The sequence below is a fragment of the Periplaneta americana genome, chromosome 1 (assembly GCF_040183065.1).
Source record: "Periplaneta americana isolate PAMFEO1 chromosome 1, P.americana_PAMFEO1_priV1, whole genome shotgun sequence".
NCBI classification, from domain to species: Eukaryota; Metazoa; Arthropoda; class Insecta; order Blattodea; family Blattidae; genus Periplaneta; species Periplaneta americana.
The window spans coordinates 195,442,412-195,465,288 of NC_091117.1; the positions used below are offsets into that span (position 1 = coordinate 195,442,412).

Genomic DNA, 22,877 nt, shown 5'->3' on the forward strand with positions numbered 1-22,877 from the left:
CATGCTTCTATTCACCAGCTTCTGAACTGCTGATAATGTCGACAGTACAAGAATCATACAAAGATTGACTCACCACTATACCTGCATTACTGCTGGACAGGTCAGACCCATGCACAATATGCAAGGAATTTGTATCACAATTAGACTAATACACAAATGATAAAATTTCGTTGTACATCATATGCACAATTAACAAAATTCAAGCTCCGTCTGTAGCTAAGCGCAAGCACGTGCTGGTTTGATTCCCGGCTAGGTTGTGATGAAATATGTGGTGGACAAAGCAGACATTTTAGATGATTTTTAACTCTTTCATTCCACCAACACACTCCATTTCTCCCTCATTTCATCTACAGTAGTTAAAAATACACTGGGATGAAATCTTGGGGGTAGTACAGATCTCCATATAGGATTTATGTTAGGATTTGTTAGGATTTAGTAGTCTTCAGAAGAGAAAATGACTGCTCACACATATATGTGGTCCTAAACATATGCTAGGCTACATAACATTTTGGCAGTGAGTCTGTGTAAACAGGGAAATCTTTATTGGAGATTGTAAAACTCAATAAGGTTATCTTTGTGTTTAAATTTATCTTTCAATTCTATGTGATTTTACAAATCAATAATTTCCATTTGGCTTTCAGCACTTACAATATTATAGTCATTAGAAAATGGAGCAGCAAACACGTGGAAATACGGCTGAAGGTTTTCCATGTCCTGCTTGATTCAAATTCCATATGAAGGTCTTTTAGTACTTGGAAAAATTCCTCAAAGGTTGTGGTTGAGCAGTACCAAAGCTAACTTTAGAGCTTCCTTTAATTGTTCAATGAGAGCAGTTCGTTCTTGTCCCTCATATTGCTCTTAATCATTCTCTTGACAAGTGGAATAATGGGGTTGTATACTGTTTTCGCTGTAAGAAAAATCCTAATGTAAACATAAGCACATTGCTGTCATACCTGTGATTGGCTCCCAATCGAAACACTCACATGACGCAGGAAAATATAGTTCATACTAGCCGTACCCGTGCGCTCCGCTGCACCCGTTAGAAATAAATATAAAGTAATTACATAATTAAAATAGGACATTTGATCCAGGGAACATTCGTGTTTGATAGAAGGATAAATCGTTTATTATGTTACATAATTTAAATTATATTTAAAATATTAAAATGCGATCATTTTGATCCAGAGACCACTCATTTGGTGCAATGGCAATTCCTTTAACATGTTATTAATTGTTATTACCAATTATTTTTGGAAAAGCGAAAATTAACAGAAAAATTTTGGCTACAGATTTATTATGTTTATATTATATTATATTATATTATATTATATTATATTATATTATATTATATTATATTATATTATATTATATTGTATTATGTAAAAAGTGTGTTGATAACGGATGTACTCGAATTAGAAAGTTTTTAATTTGTTGTGGGAGCTCTTGAATCTCAGGAGGAACAGCTTTTACAACAGCGCAACATAATCTGCTTGGCTCATTACCCAATTTTTTTGCATTGCATTTATTGCATATATATTTTATGTATTTTAACACGATTCAATTGAGCATAGTTAAAATTTGAATTATAAAATAATGGATTGTTAAGCTAACGTACTATTACTGCTTACTAAATCAATACACTCTCATTTTTCGTTAATTCTCTGAGATAGAAATGAATATGTTCATAAACATTATTTTAAGAAATACAGGAAATGAATATACAGAATAACCTATCAAGTTTTCTGTGCATAAGAAGCTATTTTAATCTTACCTGTCCTCAATTCACTCACAAGTTACTGTAATAACATTATAGCATTATGTCCATCCAGAGAAACTACACTTTCCAATGATGAAATAATAATTATACAAATCGGTTAATTTAGTTTCCTCTAGTACTTCATACAAACACAGAAACGTTGTCTGTAGGCTATGTTTCATACCTTTCGATTGTTGTGTCCAAGGCCCTTTATAGATGAAGTCATTTGTTTTTTATTTCAAAACACCACCTCAGATGGCAGTTATTTTAATTTTAAAACTCATTTATCTCATTAAATATCAGTCCTATCAAAGTTTTTCAAAGAATAAAACTTATCAGAAATCATTTTTAAAGAAACTTTTGTTATGTAACATTTTTCACAAAAATCAATAATAAGCGAGATATTTCGATTTATTTAATTCAGGCCCCCTTATAACCCCCCTTTTAAATAACGTATTTTGAATGCCATATAGCCCAAAATCTAAGTTACAACGAACTTATTTATATTCCAATTTTCATCGAAATCCGTTCAGCCATTATCGCGTGAAAAGGTAACAAACATAGACAGACAGACAGACAAAAATTAAAAAAAAAGCGATTTTCGGTTTCAGGATGGTTAATTATACATGTTAACACCAATTATTTTTTAGAAAATCGAAAATTACCAGAAAAATTTCGGCTACAGATTTATTATTAGTACAGATTTGGAAACTACAATCTTGTATTATTTGAAAATAAAAAATTTAATTCTAGTTCTTAAATACGATGAAACATTTAACTTCACTCACATGTAAAACGCTATGTAAAAGAAAATTTACTTTTATATTTTGTTATGTACTATGAACGCGGATGAATACCAACAGTAATACCGAGGTAGTCTGTTCTTGTAACCAGCTGGCGTCACTTGAGCTCGTAGTTGTTCACGTAAGCACGTGGTACTGAAGTATGGCTTCTGCATCCTCAATTGTCCATTGTGAAGGCATAGGACTTAAAAATAATTTAATTACAGTAATTATAAAGTAAATGTTACCTAAGCAAACAAATGCATAGTAGTGAGGTTAGGCCTACTTGACGAGTAACGGGAAATGTTTAACATGAAACAGAATGTACAACAGTAGGCGGGAACACATACTGAGAATCTTGGTGCCAAACAGCGGCCAATGAAGCCTCGCTTCAGTCACGTGCTATTGTTCACATTAGGATTTTTCTTACAGCGAAAAGATTATAGGTTAAATTTCTTTCGATTACGGTATTTAATACCTTATCGCAAACCAAGCATGTGGACATTCCTCTATTCTGCAAACAGAAATGACTCTTCCTCCATTGTGGAATTGTTCGAAGTTGATGCCTTTTGAACATATTCCTACTGCCCAGCCAGCTGTTACTATGCTCTGAATTAAATGTGTTTGTTTGGTTCAACACATTGCACAGTATTCCCACCTCAGCCAAGACTCTCTGCTCGAAACTAGTGCTCAGACCAGTTGACGATGGCTGCTGTAGAATAATGTCTCTGTATTTTAAACTTTGGTATTCCTAGTTATACTTTGTAACAAGTCATACACCATATATTTTCCCTTTATTAACAACATAAGGATTGCTCTTCCCACTCTTCATGAAATACATGTTTTTTAGCTGAAATATCTTGCGTAGTTGTGATAGTCATCCTCCCATTAGCGAATTATGAATGAAGGGATATGATACATGATCAAGGGATGAGTTCAGTGCTTATGTAACCCACTCGCTCCACGAAACACTATTTCTCTTTTGAGATACTTTTGGATGTCACTGAATATTTGCTCCTCCAACAAAATACAACTTGTATATGGAGTACAATTTCAAATATACAGTTGTGCTAATATAATTATACTAGTGGCTTGTACAGCAAATGCTGCAAACTAAGTTCATTAGACGTTCAAATAAAAATTTTCCAGATTTATTTTCATTGAAAAATATCAGACATTTAGAAAGTTATTTGCTTCCATAATAATGAAATATACTTCCTCTGAATGTTTTTTTTTATGCCAAATACTTTCTCTTGAACCTATTCCCTTCAGTTTTTGAGTTTCAATGCAAAAATGCAAGTAACAATGTCAGGACGATCAGTGGGTTTTTCATGTGGGAGCTGTTTCAGGTCATTGTGGATTGTAGGTGAAAGATAAAAAAGTCAAGTTTGCTATGCTTTCGAACAATAGACATAGCATCTTGGTATAGCTGCTGCATGTAGAGCTTGAAATATAGAGGGTAAAATTATTTTATCCTTCTAAGAGATCTTGCTGAAATGATCGGGAGATGACAAAATTTTGTAGGCCTCTGATTTTATCAATAAGTAATACCTTTTGATCTTTCCTTAGGAACTGTAATTTTTGCGCTCTCTCGAGCCAATACTGAAGAGAATGACGCATATAAGTATCTACACCACACCGCCATTAAGTATACGAAAAATATCCAGCCCCACTTGATTAATAACTATAAAAATATTTGATTTTTAATAACAATATTATCATCTAACGCATGTTTTGTAGTTATAATAGCTGCCACTTAGTAAATTATAGAAATGAAGATCTAATTTAAGATATTCTCTACATCTACTTATATAACCCCGAAACGTTTCACTTTCATATCATCAATATAGCATTAATATGTATAATTAATGAAAAATAGTCACATCGTGGCTTTAACTATAATGGTAATAATATCATCAAACCACCTCAAGTTTTGTAGATTTTAATATCCAATACACAGCTGTACTCAGAAAATTACACACCGCAGAATCAGACCTGTAAATTATTTTTAGTAAGTCTTGAAGTTTTTAATAATGAATTGAATTTGAGCTCTAAATATGTCAGCAATCCTGCATGTCATGGCCTTCGTTTAATAGCCTACTGTTTATTGTAGTGTGTGTTTTGTTTTATTCTGAAATGCAATTAGTTCTCAAAACTGACGAAAGATGTATTTTAGAAAATAGGAAAATTATGTAGGAAAACTAACTCTTCACTGAAAGTTACTATTTTTCTGAAAATCCTTGGATGCCAAGCTTCAAAATGAGGGTCATTCATTAAAATCCGTTCATCCGTTTTCCCGTAATTTCCATTACCAGTTCAAATTATATATGTAGATATATCTTTTATATCTGTAAAAATTAAAGTAAGAAAATGTTCATTTAGAGTATGTTGCTGTTCTTAACTCTGAGAATGCCTGACTTATGATGATATATATATTCAGAAGTCACTAAGAACTTTAAAGCATCATGAATATTATAATATTATAATATTTTTTGTTGTAAGGGAAAAAAGTAAATTATCGTTTTGGGCAGACAACGGGGTTTGGTTTTTACAAAACATTTGGAATATGTCTCTTGTTCAATAAACACCACTGTTTCTGTGATACCATGCACAAAATTTGCAGACAGCATCTTTGAATATTCCCAGTTTCTCGCGAGATAACATATTTCAGTTGCTGTAGTGTAGTTGGGTGTACCACGATTACTTGGTCTTTAAGGTAACACCACAACCGAAAGTTGATTGGATTGAAACCTGGAGATCGTGGAGGCCATATTATTGGAAAGTGTCTACTGTTGATACAGTCACCAGAGATCCGTGTAATTAATTGTTTTACAGAGTTGTAGATGTAGAATGGTGTGCTGTATTGAGTGAACATTGTTTTCCAGGTCATGATTCTCCAGTCTAGAGAGAGGTCACAGAAGTTCTGTAACATACTGTAGTAGCTAGCACTCGTCACTTCCTGTGACAGTCTCTATTATTCCATTGTTGTCTTTTTCAAAGAAACACACTGTTTCATAATTATGGTAACACTTTCATATGTTCTTTACTAAGTTTTCTATTCTCACTGGAAGAAAGGTAATTCGTGGATCTCAACCAAAAAGGGACTTTCGAGCAGTCAATGGACGCAAACCATTAAGATAATACAATACCTGTATGTACTCTCCCTGGTAGAACTCTTGACTCAACCCGTTGCAGAAGATGCAACGAGCAAGAAATGCTTCCTCACATCTTGGGTTTCTGCCATCATGGAGAATTGCTCCGAATCAACAGACATAATACGGTTCGTTCTCTCATCGCATCTTCAGTCCATCAGAATGCTTCCTATGAGGTTTATGAGGAGATTGGTTGCATCTCTTTTGATGGCTCTACTAGACTTGCTGATATCATCGTAATTGATCGGCAGAAGGATAACAGTGTCATTCTTGATCCCACAATCCGTTTCGAGATGCTTGAGCAACAGCCATAAGAGGTGTGTCGTGAAAAACAAGTCATCTATGAGCCTTGTTGTCAGCATCTTGGAGCACAATACCACATCACACATTGGGCAGTTCTTGGGCTCATGTTTGGTGCCCGTGGCACGAGAAACTTTAAATCAACTTGAACCATTTAAAATTTCTGATACAACGATTGATGCCATAGGATCTCGTGTGTTAAAATCATCCTTAGCTATAATCAGTAATCATTTGTACCCAACAAACTTTTATTGTAAATGATTTCCTATGTTTTCAGATCATTTATCTTAATGTTTTCTTTTTCCTTTCAAATTGTCACACAATTGGTTTTCATGATTATTCTTTATGAATTGATTAGTAGGCCGATCTATTCGAACCCTTATTTAGGGCGGCTTTTTTTGTTAAAAAATCATCATGCATGTAATTTGTTTAAGAAATTCAAGTTTTTATTGGCACATAAACACAGTGATTTCTGAAACTGTTGGTCAGATTTTGTTATAGTCAATACGTAATAGCCAGTTTATTTGGGAATGATGAACATGAAATATAATAATTTTTATTAGAAAATTAATGCGTCTGTTGATGTTATCTATGGGCATGCTGTACGTGTCAGTGTGACACCCTTATCTGATAGATGAAAGAATAGGAGATAAACTTTTTGTTTGATTATCTCAGAGTCACTATCAGTGACATCACTACAGTTATGGAAATGGACTAAGTTACACAGAATGACAAAGAAGAGATTGCCTATCTATAGTTGCAGGGGCCCAGGCAATGTGATACTCAGTAGGAATATTTGAATAATTCTACTTTAGCAAACCATTACCTACTGGTTGCAAAGTAATAATAAACACTGAGAAATATCGTGTGTACTTTTTTTTAAACATCCTACTTTTCACTTTAATACAAACTCGGACCTAACTTTAAGTAGTTCGACAAAAAGTACGTTTTGTATGTGGTGATAACTATCACTGTTATCAACAGTCGCTGAAGAAAAAGAATGTTTTTCTTAATTTACACTCTTACGAAACTAAATAATCTCATCCTGATAGCTGATAAAGAGGGAAAAGAGATGACCAGAGATAAGAAATATAAACACCAATGTTGTTCTACAGTTGAAGGAAAATATTTGCAAGTATACTGAAAGAATTCGTTATATCATTATTTTTAATTAGGACTGACTGGATTAATATGTTGAAAAAACCTGACAGTGACGTGACTATACTAAATACTTTTGCAATATTTTGTGTAACTTTTGGAGGGCGGGTTGAGATAATGCAAACAATGAAACAAATTAGCTGACGACACCATACAGTAACCATTGCACAATATAGAGTAAAATATAATTTATACGTTTTTATGGGCGTCTAAAGGAAAAAACGCCTAAGTGGGAAGAATGTATAGCCTAACTGAAATATTTAATAACTTATGAAATAGCATTTTAAGACTATACGGGAAGAACAAATTAAGTCACTTTAGTAAAATATTTCACAAGAGAAGTTTAGAACTTCATAGTTAAGTCATCTTTGAGTCTATAATACTGGTGACAGACTACAGTCACTAATCGCGATTATCAACCTAATTGCGATCGGGCTTGTAGTGTGTCACTGTCCCGATCGCGATCAGGAACTGAATCCTGTTTCCAGAACAAGATAATCGCGCTGAGGCACGGCCCAGTGGACGAAAGTAACATTTTAATAATCTTTGGTTTCGAATCATCTTGATTTATATTATTTAGGACGTCATGATAGCTTCTGCTGTGGAATTTTGTTATCCCTTCCATTGTATTATATGAAATAGAAACGAAAATGAATGGCTAGCAAATGAATTTGGCTACTATTAGATATAGTGGAGAAATTTAATGCAGATGTGAGAAAAGTAAAAAGAAATATATTGTAAATTTATTTCAACTCAACAATAGGATTTTATTCTTCCAACAATAATTCCTTTCTACAATTCACCTTAAACGCTCTCGTCAACAATAGGATTTTCCTCAACACAGTATTCGTTATAGCACTCCACTTACGGCAATGACAATTTACTTGGACTATTACGAACAACAATGAACTGTTAATCTTAACTAATATTTACAAAGCACTATTTACAAATCAGAACTATCAGTTCTCGGTTCACAGTTCTTCTAGCACAGTCACTCGAGTTCACAGTATCTCGAACCACAGACCTTCAGAGACAGTTCACTGTACTCGAACTCAGGTCCTTCCAACTGCGGTCCACTGCACTCGAACTCAGGCCTTTGGATGCTGGCACAGTTGCGGACGCACACTCGAGCCGAACTCCGGTACACAAGACTGGCTTGCTTGCTCTGGCTTACTCACTGACTGGCTGACTAATCAACTGAAACTGCCTCGCGTTCACTTTCGCGCGTAATTTATACTCACACCACAGTTTCTGGAAAGTACGACTTCTCGAATTATCTGGCTATCTCCACTTCGGACGGACTTCTCTAGAAGACTCGGGAGGGTCTGTCCCCCTTTACTACGTAAGTAGCAGCTGCGCGCGCACTCTCCCCTCGTCGCGTTGACGTAATACACCCCCTCTCTTCTCTCCGCCGTGCGCCGTCCCTCAGTGCTCTGTGCGATCTGCTCTCTTGCGGGGCGCTGGTCGTGAGTTCGAATCTCACGTCGCTGTCACAATATTAACAAATTACGAATTATATATATATATATATATATATATTTAGAGAGAGAGAGAGAGAGAGAGAGCAATAGAAGGCTGTTGAAAGATGTTTCATTTCAGTAAATAATGGATTACAAACTGGAACTGGTTTCTTTTTCAGATTTGCAATTTGTCTCCATTACGACGCTATTGTTGAGGTTAGGGTTGATTTTAAAAATATGTTTTATTACAAAATAATATACATTTTTGGCATGATGATACAAATTTTATAGGTTATAAAATCTCTTTTCAAAATAATATAAATAGTAATGATATAAATTGTATCAGTTTACATTGTAAAGCATATAACAATTTTAACAAATAAATTCCCATATCAAGAAACAATGAACAAACATCAAAAGAAAGTATGAACTTTAGGTGTTGTCCAGGAGGGAAACAAACATATATGTATGTACATAGAGAAAATTGTTTCCTCTATGGTAATCCAGCTGTTGACCAGACGGGACCTAGTGTGTCACCACAGTTTCGGTAATCGCGATTAGTACTGAGATCTGTCACCAGTATAATACAGTACTTAAATTTATAACACATATTCTTGAGGAATTTAAGATCATTATAGGAAATCTTAGAGCCTCGAGCCAAGGTTGGGTAATAAATTACATTTCAAACTCCAGTTCAGAAAAGTTTACGAAATTGACTTACCCTGTTCTTACCATGTGATTATTTTACAAACATTTAAGTTATTTTCGACTTCTTGCACTTGAGGAATAAACAATGCCCTCAAAATTGTGATAACTGTTCCATAAATTGTTTAGTTAAATCATGATGTTGTGAAACGTTTCGCTGTTTGTAAAGCAGGAAGTATCATTAAAGAACACACTTGTTTGAGGCAAGCATGGGAAGCTTCGGATTTCAAAGTAACAATGGACACATATACTGTATATTCATGGCAAACATAATTTCAAGCAAAATTGATTTAGGACATATGAATGATGTTTGGTATCTCTAGGGGTTTAAAATACGATTGTGTAAGTGTAAAAAAAAAACGAATAAGCATAAAATGTATATTCAAAATAAATTAACATGGAAAGTATAGGAGTTTTGCCGAGATATTAGACAAAAAAAAAAAAAAAAGGATTGTGTCAAAAATGTATAAGTACTAAACATATAAAAGAAGTTTTATTGAACTACTATTTCCAAGACAGACACACAAAGAGGAATTTTTGTAGGTTTATTTTCATTTCCTGAAATTGAATGTAAACAAAAAAAAAAAAGTAGATGATTAGCTTATTGCCTGGCCCTAGTTTATAAACGATGTTTATGTGTATTGTCTGTGGGTCCTGCTTTTACTATTCAGAATCAGGGAACTGTGCATTCTATGCAGGAAGCTACAGATTGAGCAGGTGTGAGATCAAGCTTCAGAAAGGAGAGGGGAAGTCTACATAATTAATTGAGCATAAATTAAAGTTTTGTCTTGAATGGGTACAGATGCAAACTACCTATTGTATACTGTTAAATAAGGATCAGTTCCAAAATACAGTTTGTTTAGGCTCTTATCATATTCATATATTTTAGAAAAAAAATATTTAGTAATGTATGCATGCATTACTGAAGTCTAAACTAGCGATATACTATTACACGTAAAATTAAAACCAAGAAGCAAGAAAAGGCAGTGGCTTATATGATATGGAAAAAAGAGCTCAAAAGATCAATTGATATTGGGGAGGACTTGTGTTCAAAATAGACTTGTCCATATGGACATACAGGTTAGCATGGTGGGACTCAAGAATAGGACAGAGGAACAGTGGGCATCCAAAAACCAGATGGCTGATGAATTCATGACACAACTAGGTGAACAGTGGATTAGTGTGGGATATCAACTTATACAGTGGAAAGAAGTAGTAGTCGAGTTATGTAGAGTGTAATAGTGAAGTGATGAAGACTTATATCAAATTATTGACTAGCATAATAAGAGTCAACTAGTAATAACATTTTTGTAAGGTATATATTATTTTAATGTACCGAAGTACATATGAAGTTTCCATGCAGATATTCTGCATCATCGTACGATGAAAGAGTAGTGGAATGGAGAAAAATTCTCTCCAGCAGAATATCTGCATGGAAACTTCATATATACATTAAAATAATATATATGATATGTGTAAATCACTTTGTGATTTAAGACGTCACTTATTCCGTCGGATCCCGGCCAACCAGTCACTCATAACTGGTGCACCTCTGCACATATGTGGACATTGTCCTACGTTCATAGACATCTATGACGTAGTGCAGAGGGCAGGCCACTAGAGGGAACCCAAGAGGTGGAACTTAAACTGAGACGATTCGATCCGACACCGGGATGGGAATCCGGTGTGGCTTAGTGGATAAAGCATCAGCACGTAGAGCTGAAAACCCGGGTTTAAATCCCAGTGCCGGAGAGAATTTTTCTTCGTTCCACTACTCTTTCATCATTTATGTAAGAACAACATTGAACATTTGTGTAAGATTAGAATAAGTTTGGTACTCCCAAACTGGTCATTTGAGGGGATTTTTGACAAGCAAACTTTCCCTGATCACAAGAGGCTTTGCCCCATTAGAGATTGGTATTTTTCTTTTTTTTGTAACTTGGGTGTGTGTTTACAACTCTCTTGAGGTTGTAAACCATAAATCAAGCTACAAAACTTTTTAAATAAAGTTAGTAGGCCAGTGTTTACTTGTAAAAGTGTAACCATGTTTTAGATCTACATGTAATCGTTAGTTGGTTTGGTTTTATCTCTTAACATCTTTTCCTTGCCCTAGTTTGATAATGATAATGATAAAGAAGTGAGTTTAGATAGATATTTATTTGTCATCAACATTTATATTAGTTATGGTGTACCACAACTTATGTATACGGGTTTCACCATAACTTTCTATTAATATAACTGCAATTAGCATGCAATCTCGACAGCCTACTCATCTACTCTCGCTATTAACTTAACTCCAATCAGTCAATTTCTTCCTAATGATCTTACATGTCCACCATCTGTTCGTTACACACTTACGTTCCTTTCAGCATTCTAATCTTGCTAACTAAATTTATACATAATTCCGTCTTTCTACATTACATCTAACTCGTAACACTTCACCCGGTTACAATCATTGGGATCTTTTTTCTACCTAATACACGTCATTATAATCTTATTAAATCTTGACAGGAGTATCTAGTTCACTTTAGTTTGATCATTCATTTCTTAACCACAATCAACACTCAGAAAAAACCATAGAAAATTATAAATACTATCACTAAGATCATCTATCATAACTTCACATCACTTTCGAAGATTTACTTCTTTACAATAACCTTCAATCGATAACTATATTTATTAACTAGCCACTTTTTAATTTCCCAACTTTTTTTTTTTTAACTTCCAACCTGATCTCTATATCACCAAACTTCCTGTTGTAATTTCATTCAGACCTTTTATTTATTTTTTACCGCTCATGCACCAACTTCTAAGATTATAACTTTTTTGGCCCTTAAATGTACCCTTCAACGATAAAATACTGCCTTGTGGTGACGAAATCACTATCTCTTCATCCATCATACTTTTCGCATCCTGACATCTTCTCTGAACATTAACCGCACCTTCTCTTGATCTCCTGTAAAGCACACCTGATTCTGCTTCTTGTTGTCTTCTCGCTGACTCACGTAGGCTAGACCATATGTCACTGCGATTTCCTACTCGGTCTACACTTCCACTTGGCTGAGCAGATTCCTAATGAAGTGAGTTTAGCTGTTGACTGTTAATGTGATGTATTGAAAATAGTAATTCATTGTCTACTTCAAAAAGACGAAGAAGGTGTTCATTTTTAAGGCAGAATTTGTGAATTAAGTGAATTGATAAGAATGTGAACAAAAAAGAGATTGAGATCAGTAAAAAGTACGGTAAAATACATAAAAAGGGATTTTACCAACTTGATGGAATGAATGCAAAGGTACTTACGTAGTACGTGATGTTTAATTTTTACAGATGCCTTGCAGCAGGGAGCTTCACAGTTTGAGCAGCAGGCTGGCAAACTGAAGCGGAAATATTGGTGGAAAAACCTCAAGGTACAGAGACATTTTTTAAATCTCCATTAATTGGTAAAATTTAACTTTATGCATAATCTCAGATAATTTTGTTGACCCTGGCTAGCAAGACCAAGAAATAAAACCTAATCAAAATACGACTTGTCGAACATAGTCAGATGCTCACTTTAATTCAACATATCTGTCCTATATTTCTTACAGCTTCCACCTTATATAGTCCATACTAGAGAACGTCCATATGATAAAGTTCAAAGGAAAATTCTGCTTGAATAGAACACAATAAATTTTATTCCATAACTCGTACAAATAATTTATTAATCATCGGGAACCGGAGCCCCACTTTTAAGATTTAAGAGAATTTCTCCTTTTTCTTTGTATGTGTTGTAGTTTCTTACAATCTGGAGAATTTGCCTTTGATTAGTCAAATACATTTCATTCCCCGCTCTCTTAATTTGTGTATGCCTCACTCTTACTTGCAATATTTGTGTCCAAATTCCATTTTCTTCGCGCTTTAGGCACTGTATAAACCGCCAAGTGGATGGATGTACAGCCATCACGCGTTGAAGAAGATTGTGCCAGTCTTCTACCGCGTTGTTTGTGTGCTGCATGCCTTTCAGGCTTGGGAGGTTCATGTTCCTGTATTGCCAATTATTTTTGTCCTATCTCTATTAAAGTCATGATGTTGGTACAGGTATCCATGAAAAGAAAGAAGTGGCTTACCCTTCTGTGATGGCACTGACTGAGGATTTTGTTCCATCTTTAAAAAAATTCAGTTCTGATTAGTTCTGCATTTGAAAATTTTTACACAGGTTACTGTAACTACCATGAACAATGGATATAGTGTACATTATAGAGCTGGTATGGACATTATGACTCTGGACATCAGAGTGAAGAGGACATTATACTACTATGGACATTTTGACTCTGGACATCAGAGTGAAGAGGAGACATTTTCACTCTGGACATCAGAGTGAAGAGGACATTATAGAACTAGGGACATTTTGACTCTGGACATCAGAGTGAAGAGGACATTATAGAACTATGGACATTTTGACTCTGGACATCAGAGTGAAGAGGACATTATAGAACTATGGACATTTTGACTCTGGACATCAGAGTGAAGAGGACATTATAGAACTATGGACATTTTGACCCTGGACATCAGAGTGAAGAGGACATATAGAACTAGGGACATTTTGACTCTGGACATCAGAGTGAAGAGGACATTATAGAACTATGGACATTTTGACTCTGGACATCAGAGTGAAGAGGACATTATAGAACTATGGACATTTTGACTCTGGACATCAGAGTGAAGAGGACATTATAGAACTAGGGACATTTTGACTCTGGACATCAGAGTGAAGAGGACATTATAGAACTAGGGACATTTTGACTCTGGACATCAGAGTGAAGAGGACATTATAGAACTATGGACATTTTGACTCTGGACATCAGAGTGAAGGGGACATTATAGAACTATGAACATTTTGACTCTGGATGATTTAACATGGATATTTTCAACGTGGACATTATTCCATGGACATTTTGACGTATGGACATTATAATCCTGGACTTTGTCTGTTAACCTTCTTACATGACAAAAATGGCCAAACTCAACTTAAAGCTAACCCTACATTTATATAGAAATTCTGTGTCATTCATCTGCAGTTTCTGACCCAATAGTTCCTTAAATGTCTGCGTTGCGCTAGTTTCCATCCCATTTTAAAGGCTTCCCTTATTTCTGCAAAGTTCGCTGTTGGTGTCTCACAAACTGGTGAATTGCTTTATTCAGGTGTGGGTTCGAGTTCTGCTTGCTTTGATGAACTGGTGGTTTTCCCTGAGTTTTTCCCTATTTGTAAGGTTAATGATGTTATATCTGGCTTTGTTGTAGATGATGATCATCATGGGAATAATTGCAGTGATATTAGTTATCATCATAATTGGTAAGTTGATACTGATGCCTTGGTAAGTTTAAGTATAGCATATCATGACACCCCTCTAGAGGGTAGTAGTAACTCACGATATCTTTGCTTTATTTTCACACCTTATTTTATTTCTTGTTATTGAAAAACATTTTATTTGCAGTAAAAATATGTTTGAAAACGCCTATGATGAAAACATAATACAGTTTTTAAGCAATATTATTGAGATCAATAATAGTGTCTGATCATTTTTACAGTCCAAAAAATTAACAATACAGCCAGTCACGTATTCATTATATGAGGTGTGCGGGTTGCATTTCTATTATGTCACAATTTCGTGGTGTTTGGGAACCACTGCTTTAGACTTCTTTCACATAAAGTATAGGCATAAGTAAAGGAGACATTTTAATACTACACTATTAAACACATGTTGTAACTAGGACTTGGAAGTTGATGATTTAGAAATCACAGAAAAATGACCTTAAATTTCTGAAAATATGACACTAAAATTAAAAAAAAAGAAGTAGTGATTTTAAGTTAGGATCCATGAAGTCATGGCTGCTACTCCCGTAGATTATACCTAAGAAAAGTTGTGGAAAGTGTACAGTAGTGGCAAAAAAAACTGGACCGACCCTTGTAGCTGATTTCAGAGCCTTGTTCACTCCAGAGCACGATAGACTGGTAACTAAGACTTTCGTGGTTCGAATCCTTTTTTTGTGCGAGATCGTGCGTATTTGCTTGTTTTCCGCACAAAACCAATATGCGGTAAGTGTGAAATACCACATTCAGTATTCCCAACGTAACACACATAACAATTTCCCTCTTCTTAGCACTTAAGCGCGACATTCATTTTACTGCTTTAGGCTTTTAACATATTATTTTTAGAGACGTTTAACATAGTAATAATTATAAATTGGAAACTTACCACTGCAATTTCACCTAAATTGCAATGTTAATTATTGTTTTTAAATATTTGCAAAAATTAAGTAAAAGTCTACTACTCCACGAAACTTATTGTATTCCTGATACAAGTAACATTAAGGAAGCCGTGAAAAAATCAACAAGATTCCAGATGCCGATGTTATTACTGCAATATGTCATATAAATAATATTGTTAAAATATTAAAATGAAAAATAAATCATTACATAACCTTACCGTTTGTTTTAAGTTCGCATTTATAGACTGGGGGAAAAAAAAAAGACAGACGTATATCACGGCCTGCTGGAGTATAGTAAGCACAGAAAACATTTTATAGCAACAATGTTGAAGAAAGATATTTTGGTTTTCCGAAGTTGCCATCATTAAACAGAAACCAACATGGAGATTTCATTGCAACTAATTAGAAATTCGTCTTTCAGGTATGTAATAAACGATCTTCGCACAAAATAATGTACGATTCATTCTTTTCCTCGACCATGAAAACGTCAACATACCGCTCTTGTAACAATATTACTATTTGTTCCTTATTCAAATTTATTTCCAATACTTTTCGATTGCTGGTAAAATTTATGTTCTGGGAATAATAAGTTAATTAAGTAGTAAAATATCGCTGCAATCGAAAAGTATTGAGAAGAAATTTGAATAAGGAACAAAAAAAAAGTTTACTTCCCAGGCAGGATTCGAACCACGAAAATCTTAGTTAACAGTCTATCATGCTCTTGAGTGAACAAGGCTCTGAAATCAGCTACAAGGGTCGGTCCAGTTTTTTTTTTTTTTTGCCACTACTGTACCTGTTCTTTTGAGGAAATGTCTTGAAAAATGCTGGAGCACATATTGAATTGGGACTTTCGCACATGCAATGGTAGTGTGTGAGCAAAAATGAGGGTTTCTATTGTGTTAACCTTTTGAGGAAATAGGTGTTCAAAAACAGTGACTTCTCACCCACTCTGTATAACTATATCCTTTTTACACATAGAGGCTAGGGCTGGGGACGGAGCGGTTCGGAGCAGTTACTGTGACATCATTACTCGGTTGAACCGAGTACAATACCAAGTACAAATTTGTGGCGGCAGATTTAAAATTTAGATAGATTGAGTCGATTTTAGAACGTACTTTGAAAGTGGAACCGAGCGTGTTTTAAAAGCATTGTAGTAAAGTGTTTTTGCTTTGCCAATTGACGAGAAAAAAGTGCTTCTCTTCATTGAAAAATGGCGGTTGCAAATTTCATTTGCGTCATTACAACTATTTGCGGAGTTATTTTGTATGAAAGGCCTATTTAACTTTCAGTGTTGTTATATATGACAGACAAAATAAAATTGATAAAATAATTTATAATACTAACAGCTAATAAATTAACATTTGAGGTAAATGTTAAACGCTGCAGCTAAGTTAAAAAAAAGATAGAAACAGGCTCCATGAAGTGCTGCCTAAAATACTTATAAATAACACACAGAATTATTTACTATCACGGAAAGTGGATAAAATAATCAGTAAAATGTGGAATCTTAAACTGAAGAACATAATGTTTATTTATTTTATAACATTAATAGCCTTCAATACAACCATGTCCTCTTTGGTGAAGAGTAATATTATTGATAAATTAAAGTAATTAGGTAACATAATTCGTAGAAATAAATACAAATAAAATTATGTCAGGTGAAGAATAAAATCCATGCAGTTCTGCGTTATGTAACTTTTTCCATTCTCCTGCAACTTTATCCCTCTTAGCCCCAAATATTTTCCTAACCATCTTATTCTTAAACACCTTTATCCTCTGTTCCTCTCTCAAAGTGAGAGTTCAAGTTTCGCAACATATAGAAGAATCGGTAATATAATTGTTTTATAAATTCTAACTTTCAGCTTTTCTGAGAGCAGATTGGATGATAAAAGCTTCTCATCCGAATAATAAAACGCATTTCCCATATTTATTCTGCGTTTAATTTCCTCCCGGGTGTCATTTATATTTGTTACTGTTGCTCCAAGATAATTGAATTTTTCCAGCTCTTCAAAGGATAAATTTCCAATTTTTATATTTCCATTTCGTACACTATTTTGGTCCCGAGACATAATCATATACTTAGTCTTTTCGGGATTTACTTTCACACCTATCTCTTTACTTGCTTCAAGTAAAATTTCAGTGTTTTCCCTAATTTTTTGTGGATTTTCTCCTAATATAGTCAAGTCATCCGCATAAACAAGGAGCTGATGTGACCCGTTCAATTCCATACTTTCTCTGTTATCCTGGACTTTAATAATGATAATAATAATAATAATATTATTATTATTATTATTATTATTATTATTTACAGTAATATGTTCAGCCATGTATTGTGGGTCCCTATCATCACGGCATGGCGCGTCCTCAGGTTGCGGATAGAGGAGTACAAGAGGTTAGGTTAGATGGGAATGGCATATCACAAATAGGCGATTACTTGTTGTATTATGGGGAAGGAAACATTAATCACCAATTAGGAACAGGATTCTTTGTACATAAACGAATAAAATCAGCAGTAAAAAAGGTCGAATTTATCAGTGACAGGTTATCGTATTTAGTACTTAAGGGTAGATGGTGCGATATCGTAGTTATAAATGCTCATGCCCCCTACAGAAGAGAAAGACGACCATATAAAGGATAGCTTCTATGAGGAATTGGAACACATTTTTGATCAGTTACCTAGATATCACATGAAAGTTTTATTGGGGGATTGCAACACTAAAATAGGACAGGAGGATATTTTTAAACCAACAATTGGAAAAGAGAGCCTACACGTAAGTAGTACTGACAATAGAGTTAGGTTAGTCAACTTTGCCACATCAAAAAATTTAATTGTCAAGAGTACAACATTCCCCCATAAGGATATACATAAATATACTTGGACTTCTCCAGACGGAATGACACACAACCAAATAGATCACATCTTGATAGATAAACGAAGACATACTAGTATCGTAGACATTCGAACTTTCAGGAGGGCAGACTGTAATTCTGACCATTATTTGGTAATTGGAGAATTAAGAGAAAGACTATCAGTAGCCAAGCGAGTAGAGCAACAAGCTAATATTAGTAGATTCAATATTTTGAAATTAAAGGACGAGGAAACTAAGCAACATTATCAGGTTGAAATTTCAAATAGGTTTGCTGCTTTAGCAACTTCCAACGAAGGTGAGAAAGAGTTAGATATTAATAGCGTGTGGGACAATATCCGAGATAATATCAAAATTGCAGCTGAGCAGAGCATAGGTTATCATGAAACTAAGAAAAAGAAACCATGGTTTGATGAAGATTGTTCCATTGCAGTAGATAGAAGGAAACAGGCAAAATTGAAATTCTTACAGGATCCAATTGAGGAGAATAGAGATAATTATTTCAATGAAAGACGGGAAGCAAGTCGTACACTTAGGAATAAAAAGAGAGATTACTTGAAGGAAAAACTGAATGAGGTAGAAACAAATAGTAAGAATAAAAACATTCAAGATTTATATAAGGGTATAAAGGAATTTAAAAATAGATATAAGGCAAGGGTAAATGTGATCAAGGATGAGAATGGTGACTTGCTTGCAGACTCTCATTCAATCCTCAACAGATGGAAAAACTATTTTGGGCATCTATTAAATATACATAGGCCAAGTAGAAATGATCGGGACAAAATTGAAATACAAACTGCTGAGCCATTTATACCGGAACCCACACTTTCTGAAGTCGAAATTGCGATAGAAAATCTGAAAAAGTATAAGTCTCCAGGTATTTATCAAATTCCAGCAGAATTAATACAAGAGGGTGGAAGTGTATTATCTAGCGAAATTTATAAACTTGTACTTGCTATTTGGGAAAAGGAAATTGTACCAGAACAATGGAAGGAGTCCATAATCGTACCTACTTTCAAGAAGGGGGACAAGACTAACTGTAGTAACTTTCGGGGAATATCACTTTTGTTGACGTCATACAAAATTTTGTCAAATATCCTTTCGAGAAGATTAACTCCATATGTAGATGAAATTATTGCGGATCATCAGTGTGGTTTCAGGTGTAATAGATCGACTATTGATAAGATTTTTTGTATTCAACAGATATTGGAGAAAAAATGGGAGTATAAGGGTACAGTACATCAGTTATTCATAGATTTCAAAAAGGCGCATGACTCGGTTAAGAGAGAAGTTTTATATAATATTCTTCTTGAATTTGGTACTCCCAAGAAACTAGTTCGATTAATTAAAATGTGTCTTAGTGAAACTTACAACAGAGTCCGTATAGGCCAGTTTCTATCTGATGCTTTTCCAATTCACTGCGGGCTAAAGCAGGGAGATGCACTATCACCTTTACTTTTTAACTTCGCTCTGGAATATGCCATTAGGAAAGTTCAGGATAACAGAGAGGGTTTGGAATTGAACGGGTTACATCAGCTTCTTGTCTATGCGGATGACGTGAATATGTTAGGAGAAAATCCTCGAACGATTAGGGAAACGCGGAAATTCTACTTGAAGCAAGTAAAGAGAGAGAGTTGGAAGTAAATCCCGAAAAGACTAAGTATATGATTATGTCTCGTGATCAGAATATTGTACGAAATGGAACGATAAAAGTTGGAGATTTATCCTTCGAAGAGGTGGAAAAATTCAAATATCTTGGAGCAACAGTAACAAATATAAATGACACTCGGGAGGAAATTAAATGCAGAATAAATATGGGAAATGCATGTTATTATTCGGTTGAGAAGCTTTTGTCATCTAGTCTGCTGTCAAAAAATCTGAAAGTTAGAATTTTTAAAACAGTTATATTACCGGTTGTTCTGTATGGCTGTGAAACTTGGACTCTCACTTTGAGAGAGGAACAGAGATTAAGGGTGTTTGAGAATAAGGTTCTTATGAAAATATTTGGGGCTAAGAGGGATGAGGTTACAGGAGAATGGAGAAAGTTACACAATGCAGAGCTGCATGCATTGTATTCTTCACCTTACATAATTAGGAACATTAAATCTAAACGTTTGAGATGGGCAGGGCATGTAGCACGTATGGGCGAATCCAGAAATGCATATAGAGTGTTTGTTGGGAGGCCGGAGGGAAAAAGACCTTTAGGGAGACCGAAGCGTAGATGGGAAGATAATATTAAAATGAATTTGAGGGAGGTGGGATATGATGGGACAGGATTAATCTTGCTCAAGTTAGGGACTGATGGCGAGCTTATGTGAAGGTGGCAATGAACCTCTGGGTTCCTTAAAAGCCAGTAATTTAGTTAATGGCAGTGTGTGAGCAAAAAGGGGGGTTTTATTGTGTAAACCTTTTGAGAAGTAGGTGTTTAAAAACAGGAAGTGACTTCTCACCCATCCCGTATAACTAAACTCTATCCTTTTTACACATAGAGGCATTGATATTACATATGTTAATGGAGATACTGTGGCAGTGGTAAGAAAAATCTGGTATTTGTTCTTGTAACTTGGGAAAGTTATTGTATGTTGCATCAAATCTCACTGAGTCTGCAACAAGTGCTCATGTTGTGTGTATGTGAGGTTCCTGTAACTTCAAAATCCTGTGTTACAGCGATGTCATGCTGTTCTTGTAACAGTCTGGAAAGTATAGTCGCGACGCTGTTATTCCCGGCGTGACTCCCCCTCTATGCTTACGTCTTAGGAAGTGAAGGCTCTCTAAAGTCTAGATAGGTAGTATCGTTCGCCATTTTTGTTCTTTCGTTGTCGAGCTACCAGACAAGGAATCTATTTGCCACACCGTTAAACATTATCATGTCGTAGCTCCTATGATAATGAATCAAAAACACAGTAAAGGTACGGTCACACGTCGCTACTTTTGCAGTGCTGCAGTACAAAAAACTGCGCAACTCTCGTACTGCGACGTGTGAACAACAGTGCAACCTGAAAACTAGCGGCTGCCGAACCTGCTGCCCGCTACTTTTCCATGCTGCGCGCAGCTTAAAAGTAGCGACGTGTGAACAGGGTTCTCAGGGTTGCAGCCACAGCATTTTTGATATAGGTTTTGTTGAAACTTTTGCTGCGGTTGCAACCAGTGTTACCACACAAATGTGCCAGTGATACTTTTTTTTTGGATATATTTTAATGTTAAATATGATGAAAATAAATTATTTGTAACAGTTATTAAATACACAACACAGTCTGAGCATAATTGCTGACGATATAATTCATTTTTAAAATTTTCCGTAGCGTAGTTCCAAACAGGAGGGTTGCCAACATTGATTACGTGAATATACTGTTGGTTATCATTTAAGTATATAGGCGTTTTTAAAAGCTTTATAGTAAAAATAATGTCAATTTCTGAATACTAGATACGACAGAAAAGCAAATAATAGATAAGGAAGCTTTCGCATGAGTTTCTTAATAATGCGAACATAACCACAAAATGTATATTGAGAAGTCAACACAGAGATGGAAACCTACAGCATGACTGCGGCTGCAAAAGTAGCGCCTTGTGTGTGAACAGACTCGCAACCTCCAGTTGCAACTTTTGCAGCACTCGGGTTGCACAGCACGAAAAGTAGTGTGCAGCGCGCTACTTTTGGCTTACGTGTGAACACGATACGCAACTTTTGCATCTGCAGTACAAAAGTTGCGCAGCAAAAGTAGCGATGTGTGACCGTACCTTAATTCAACAAGTAATTGAGCGGCAAGTAACGTCCTCGTGTGCTTTCTGCGAACGCCAACGAAAGAGCCAAAATGGCGGGCGATTATATTAAGTATTTATCGAGCCTTAGGAAATGTATAACGTCATCATCAGCGAATCACAAGACGCACACGTTTAAATGTAGTCAACCTGCAGTGTGATTGGCTGCCGGAAATAAGAGCAACGGGATTATAATAATGTACGTGTGTTGCAGTGTGGGCTACTTCAGCTGTGTCCAGTGATGATTCACCTTCACAGCCAGCACAGGTTGTCACAGAGTCTACAAATGCACAGCACACGCAGCCTGCACCTGCACCTGCACAGTAGCCGAGTCGTCAGAGTCACACAGATGAGCTATTTTTGTAACAAGCAGCCTTTATTTCCAGAAAAAAAAAGAAATGCGAACAATATTTTTGGAGACCACATACTGTATGTAGTTGATGGGAAACATATTTTAAAAATAAAAGAGAGAAATTTACTATTTTGTAGCATATAAAAGACATTATTTACTGAAATTAGTATCAGTTCGAATTAACTAGTTTTGCTTCTTGGTTCCTGGAAAGAAACAAATGTGCCACAGGTAGCATAATTTAATGGGAGAGGCAGAGTTATATATATATATGAATATAAACGTAAATATAAATATGTTTGTATAATTGAAACGGGCAATATTCGTGGTAAAATACTTG

At 35.2% G+C, this 22,877-nt stretch overlaps 1 protein-coding gene across 1 annotated transcript in view; it reads left to right on the forward strand.

Moving 5' to 3' along the window:
- The window catches only part of LOC138706191 (synaptobrevin-1-like), a 36,156-nt gene extending 13,487 nt beyond the window's left edge, over positions 1-22,669 (forward strand). The window contains exons 4-6 of the mRNA XM_069835213.1: positions 12,641-12,720; positions 14,594-14,645; positions 22,403-22,669. Of these exons, the coding sequence (XP_069691314.1) occupies positions 12,641-12,720; positions 14,594-14,645; positions 22,403-22,515 (245 nt within the window). The 3' untranslated portion in view covers positions 22,516-22,669. The remainder of the gene's footprint in view (positions 1-12,640; positions 12,721-14,593; positions 14,646-22,402) is intronic.
- The last annotated feature ends 208 nt before the right edge of the window (positions 22,670-22,877 follow it).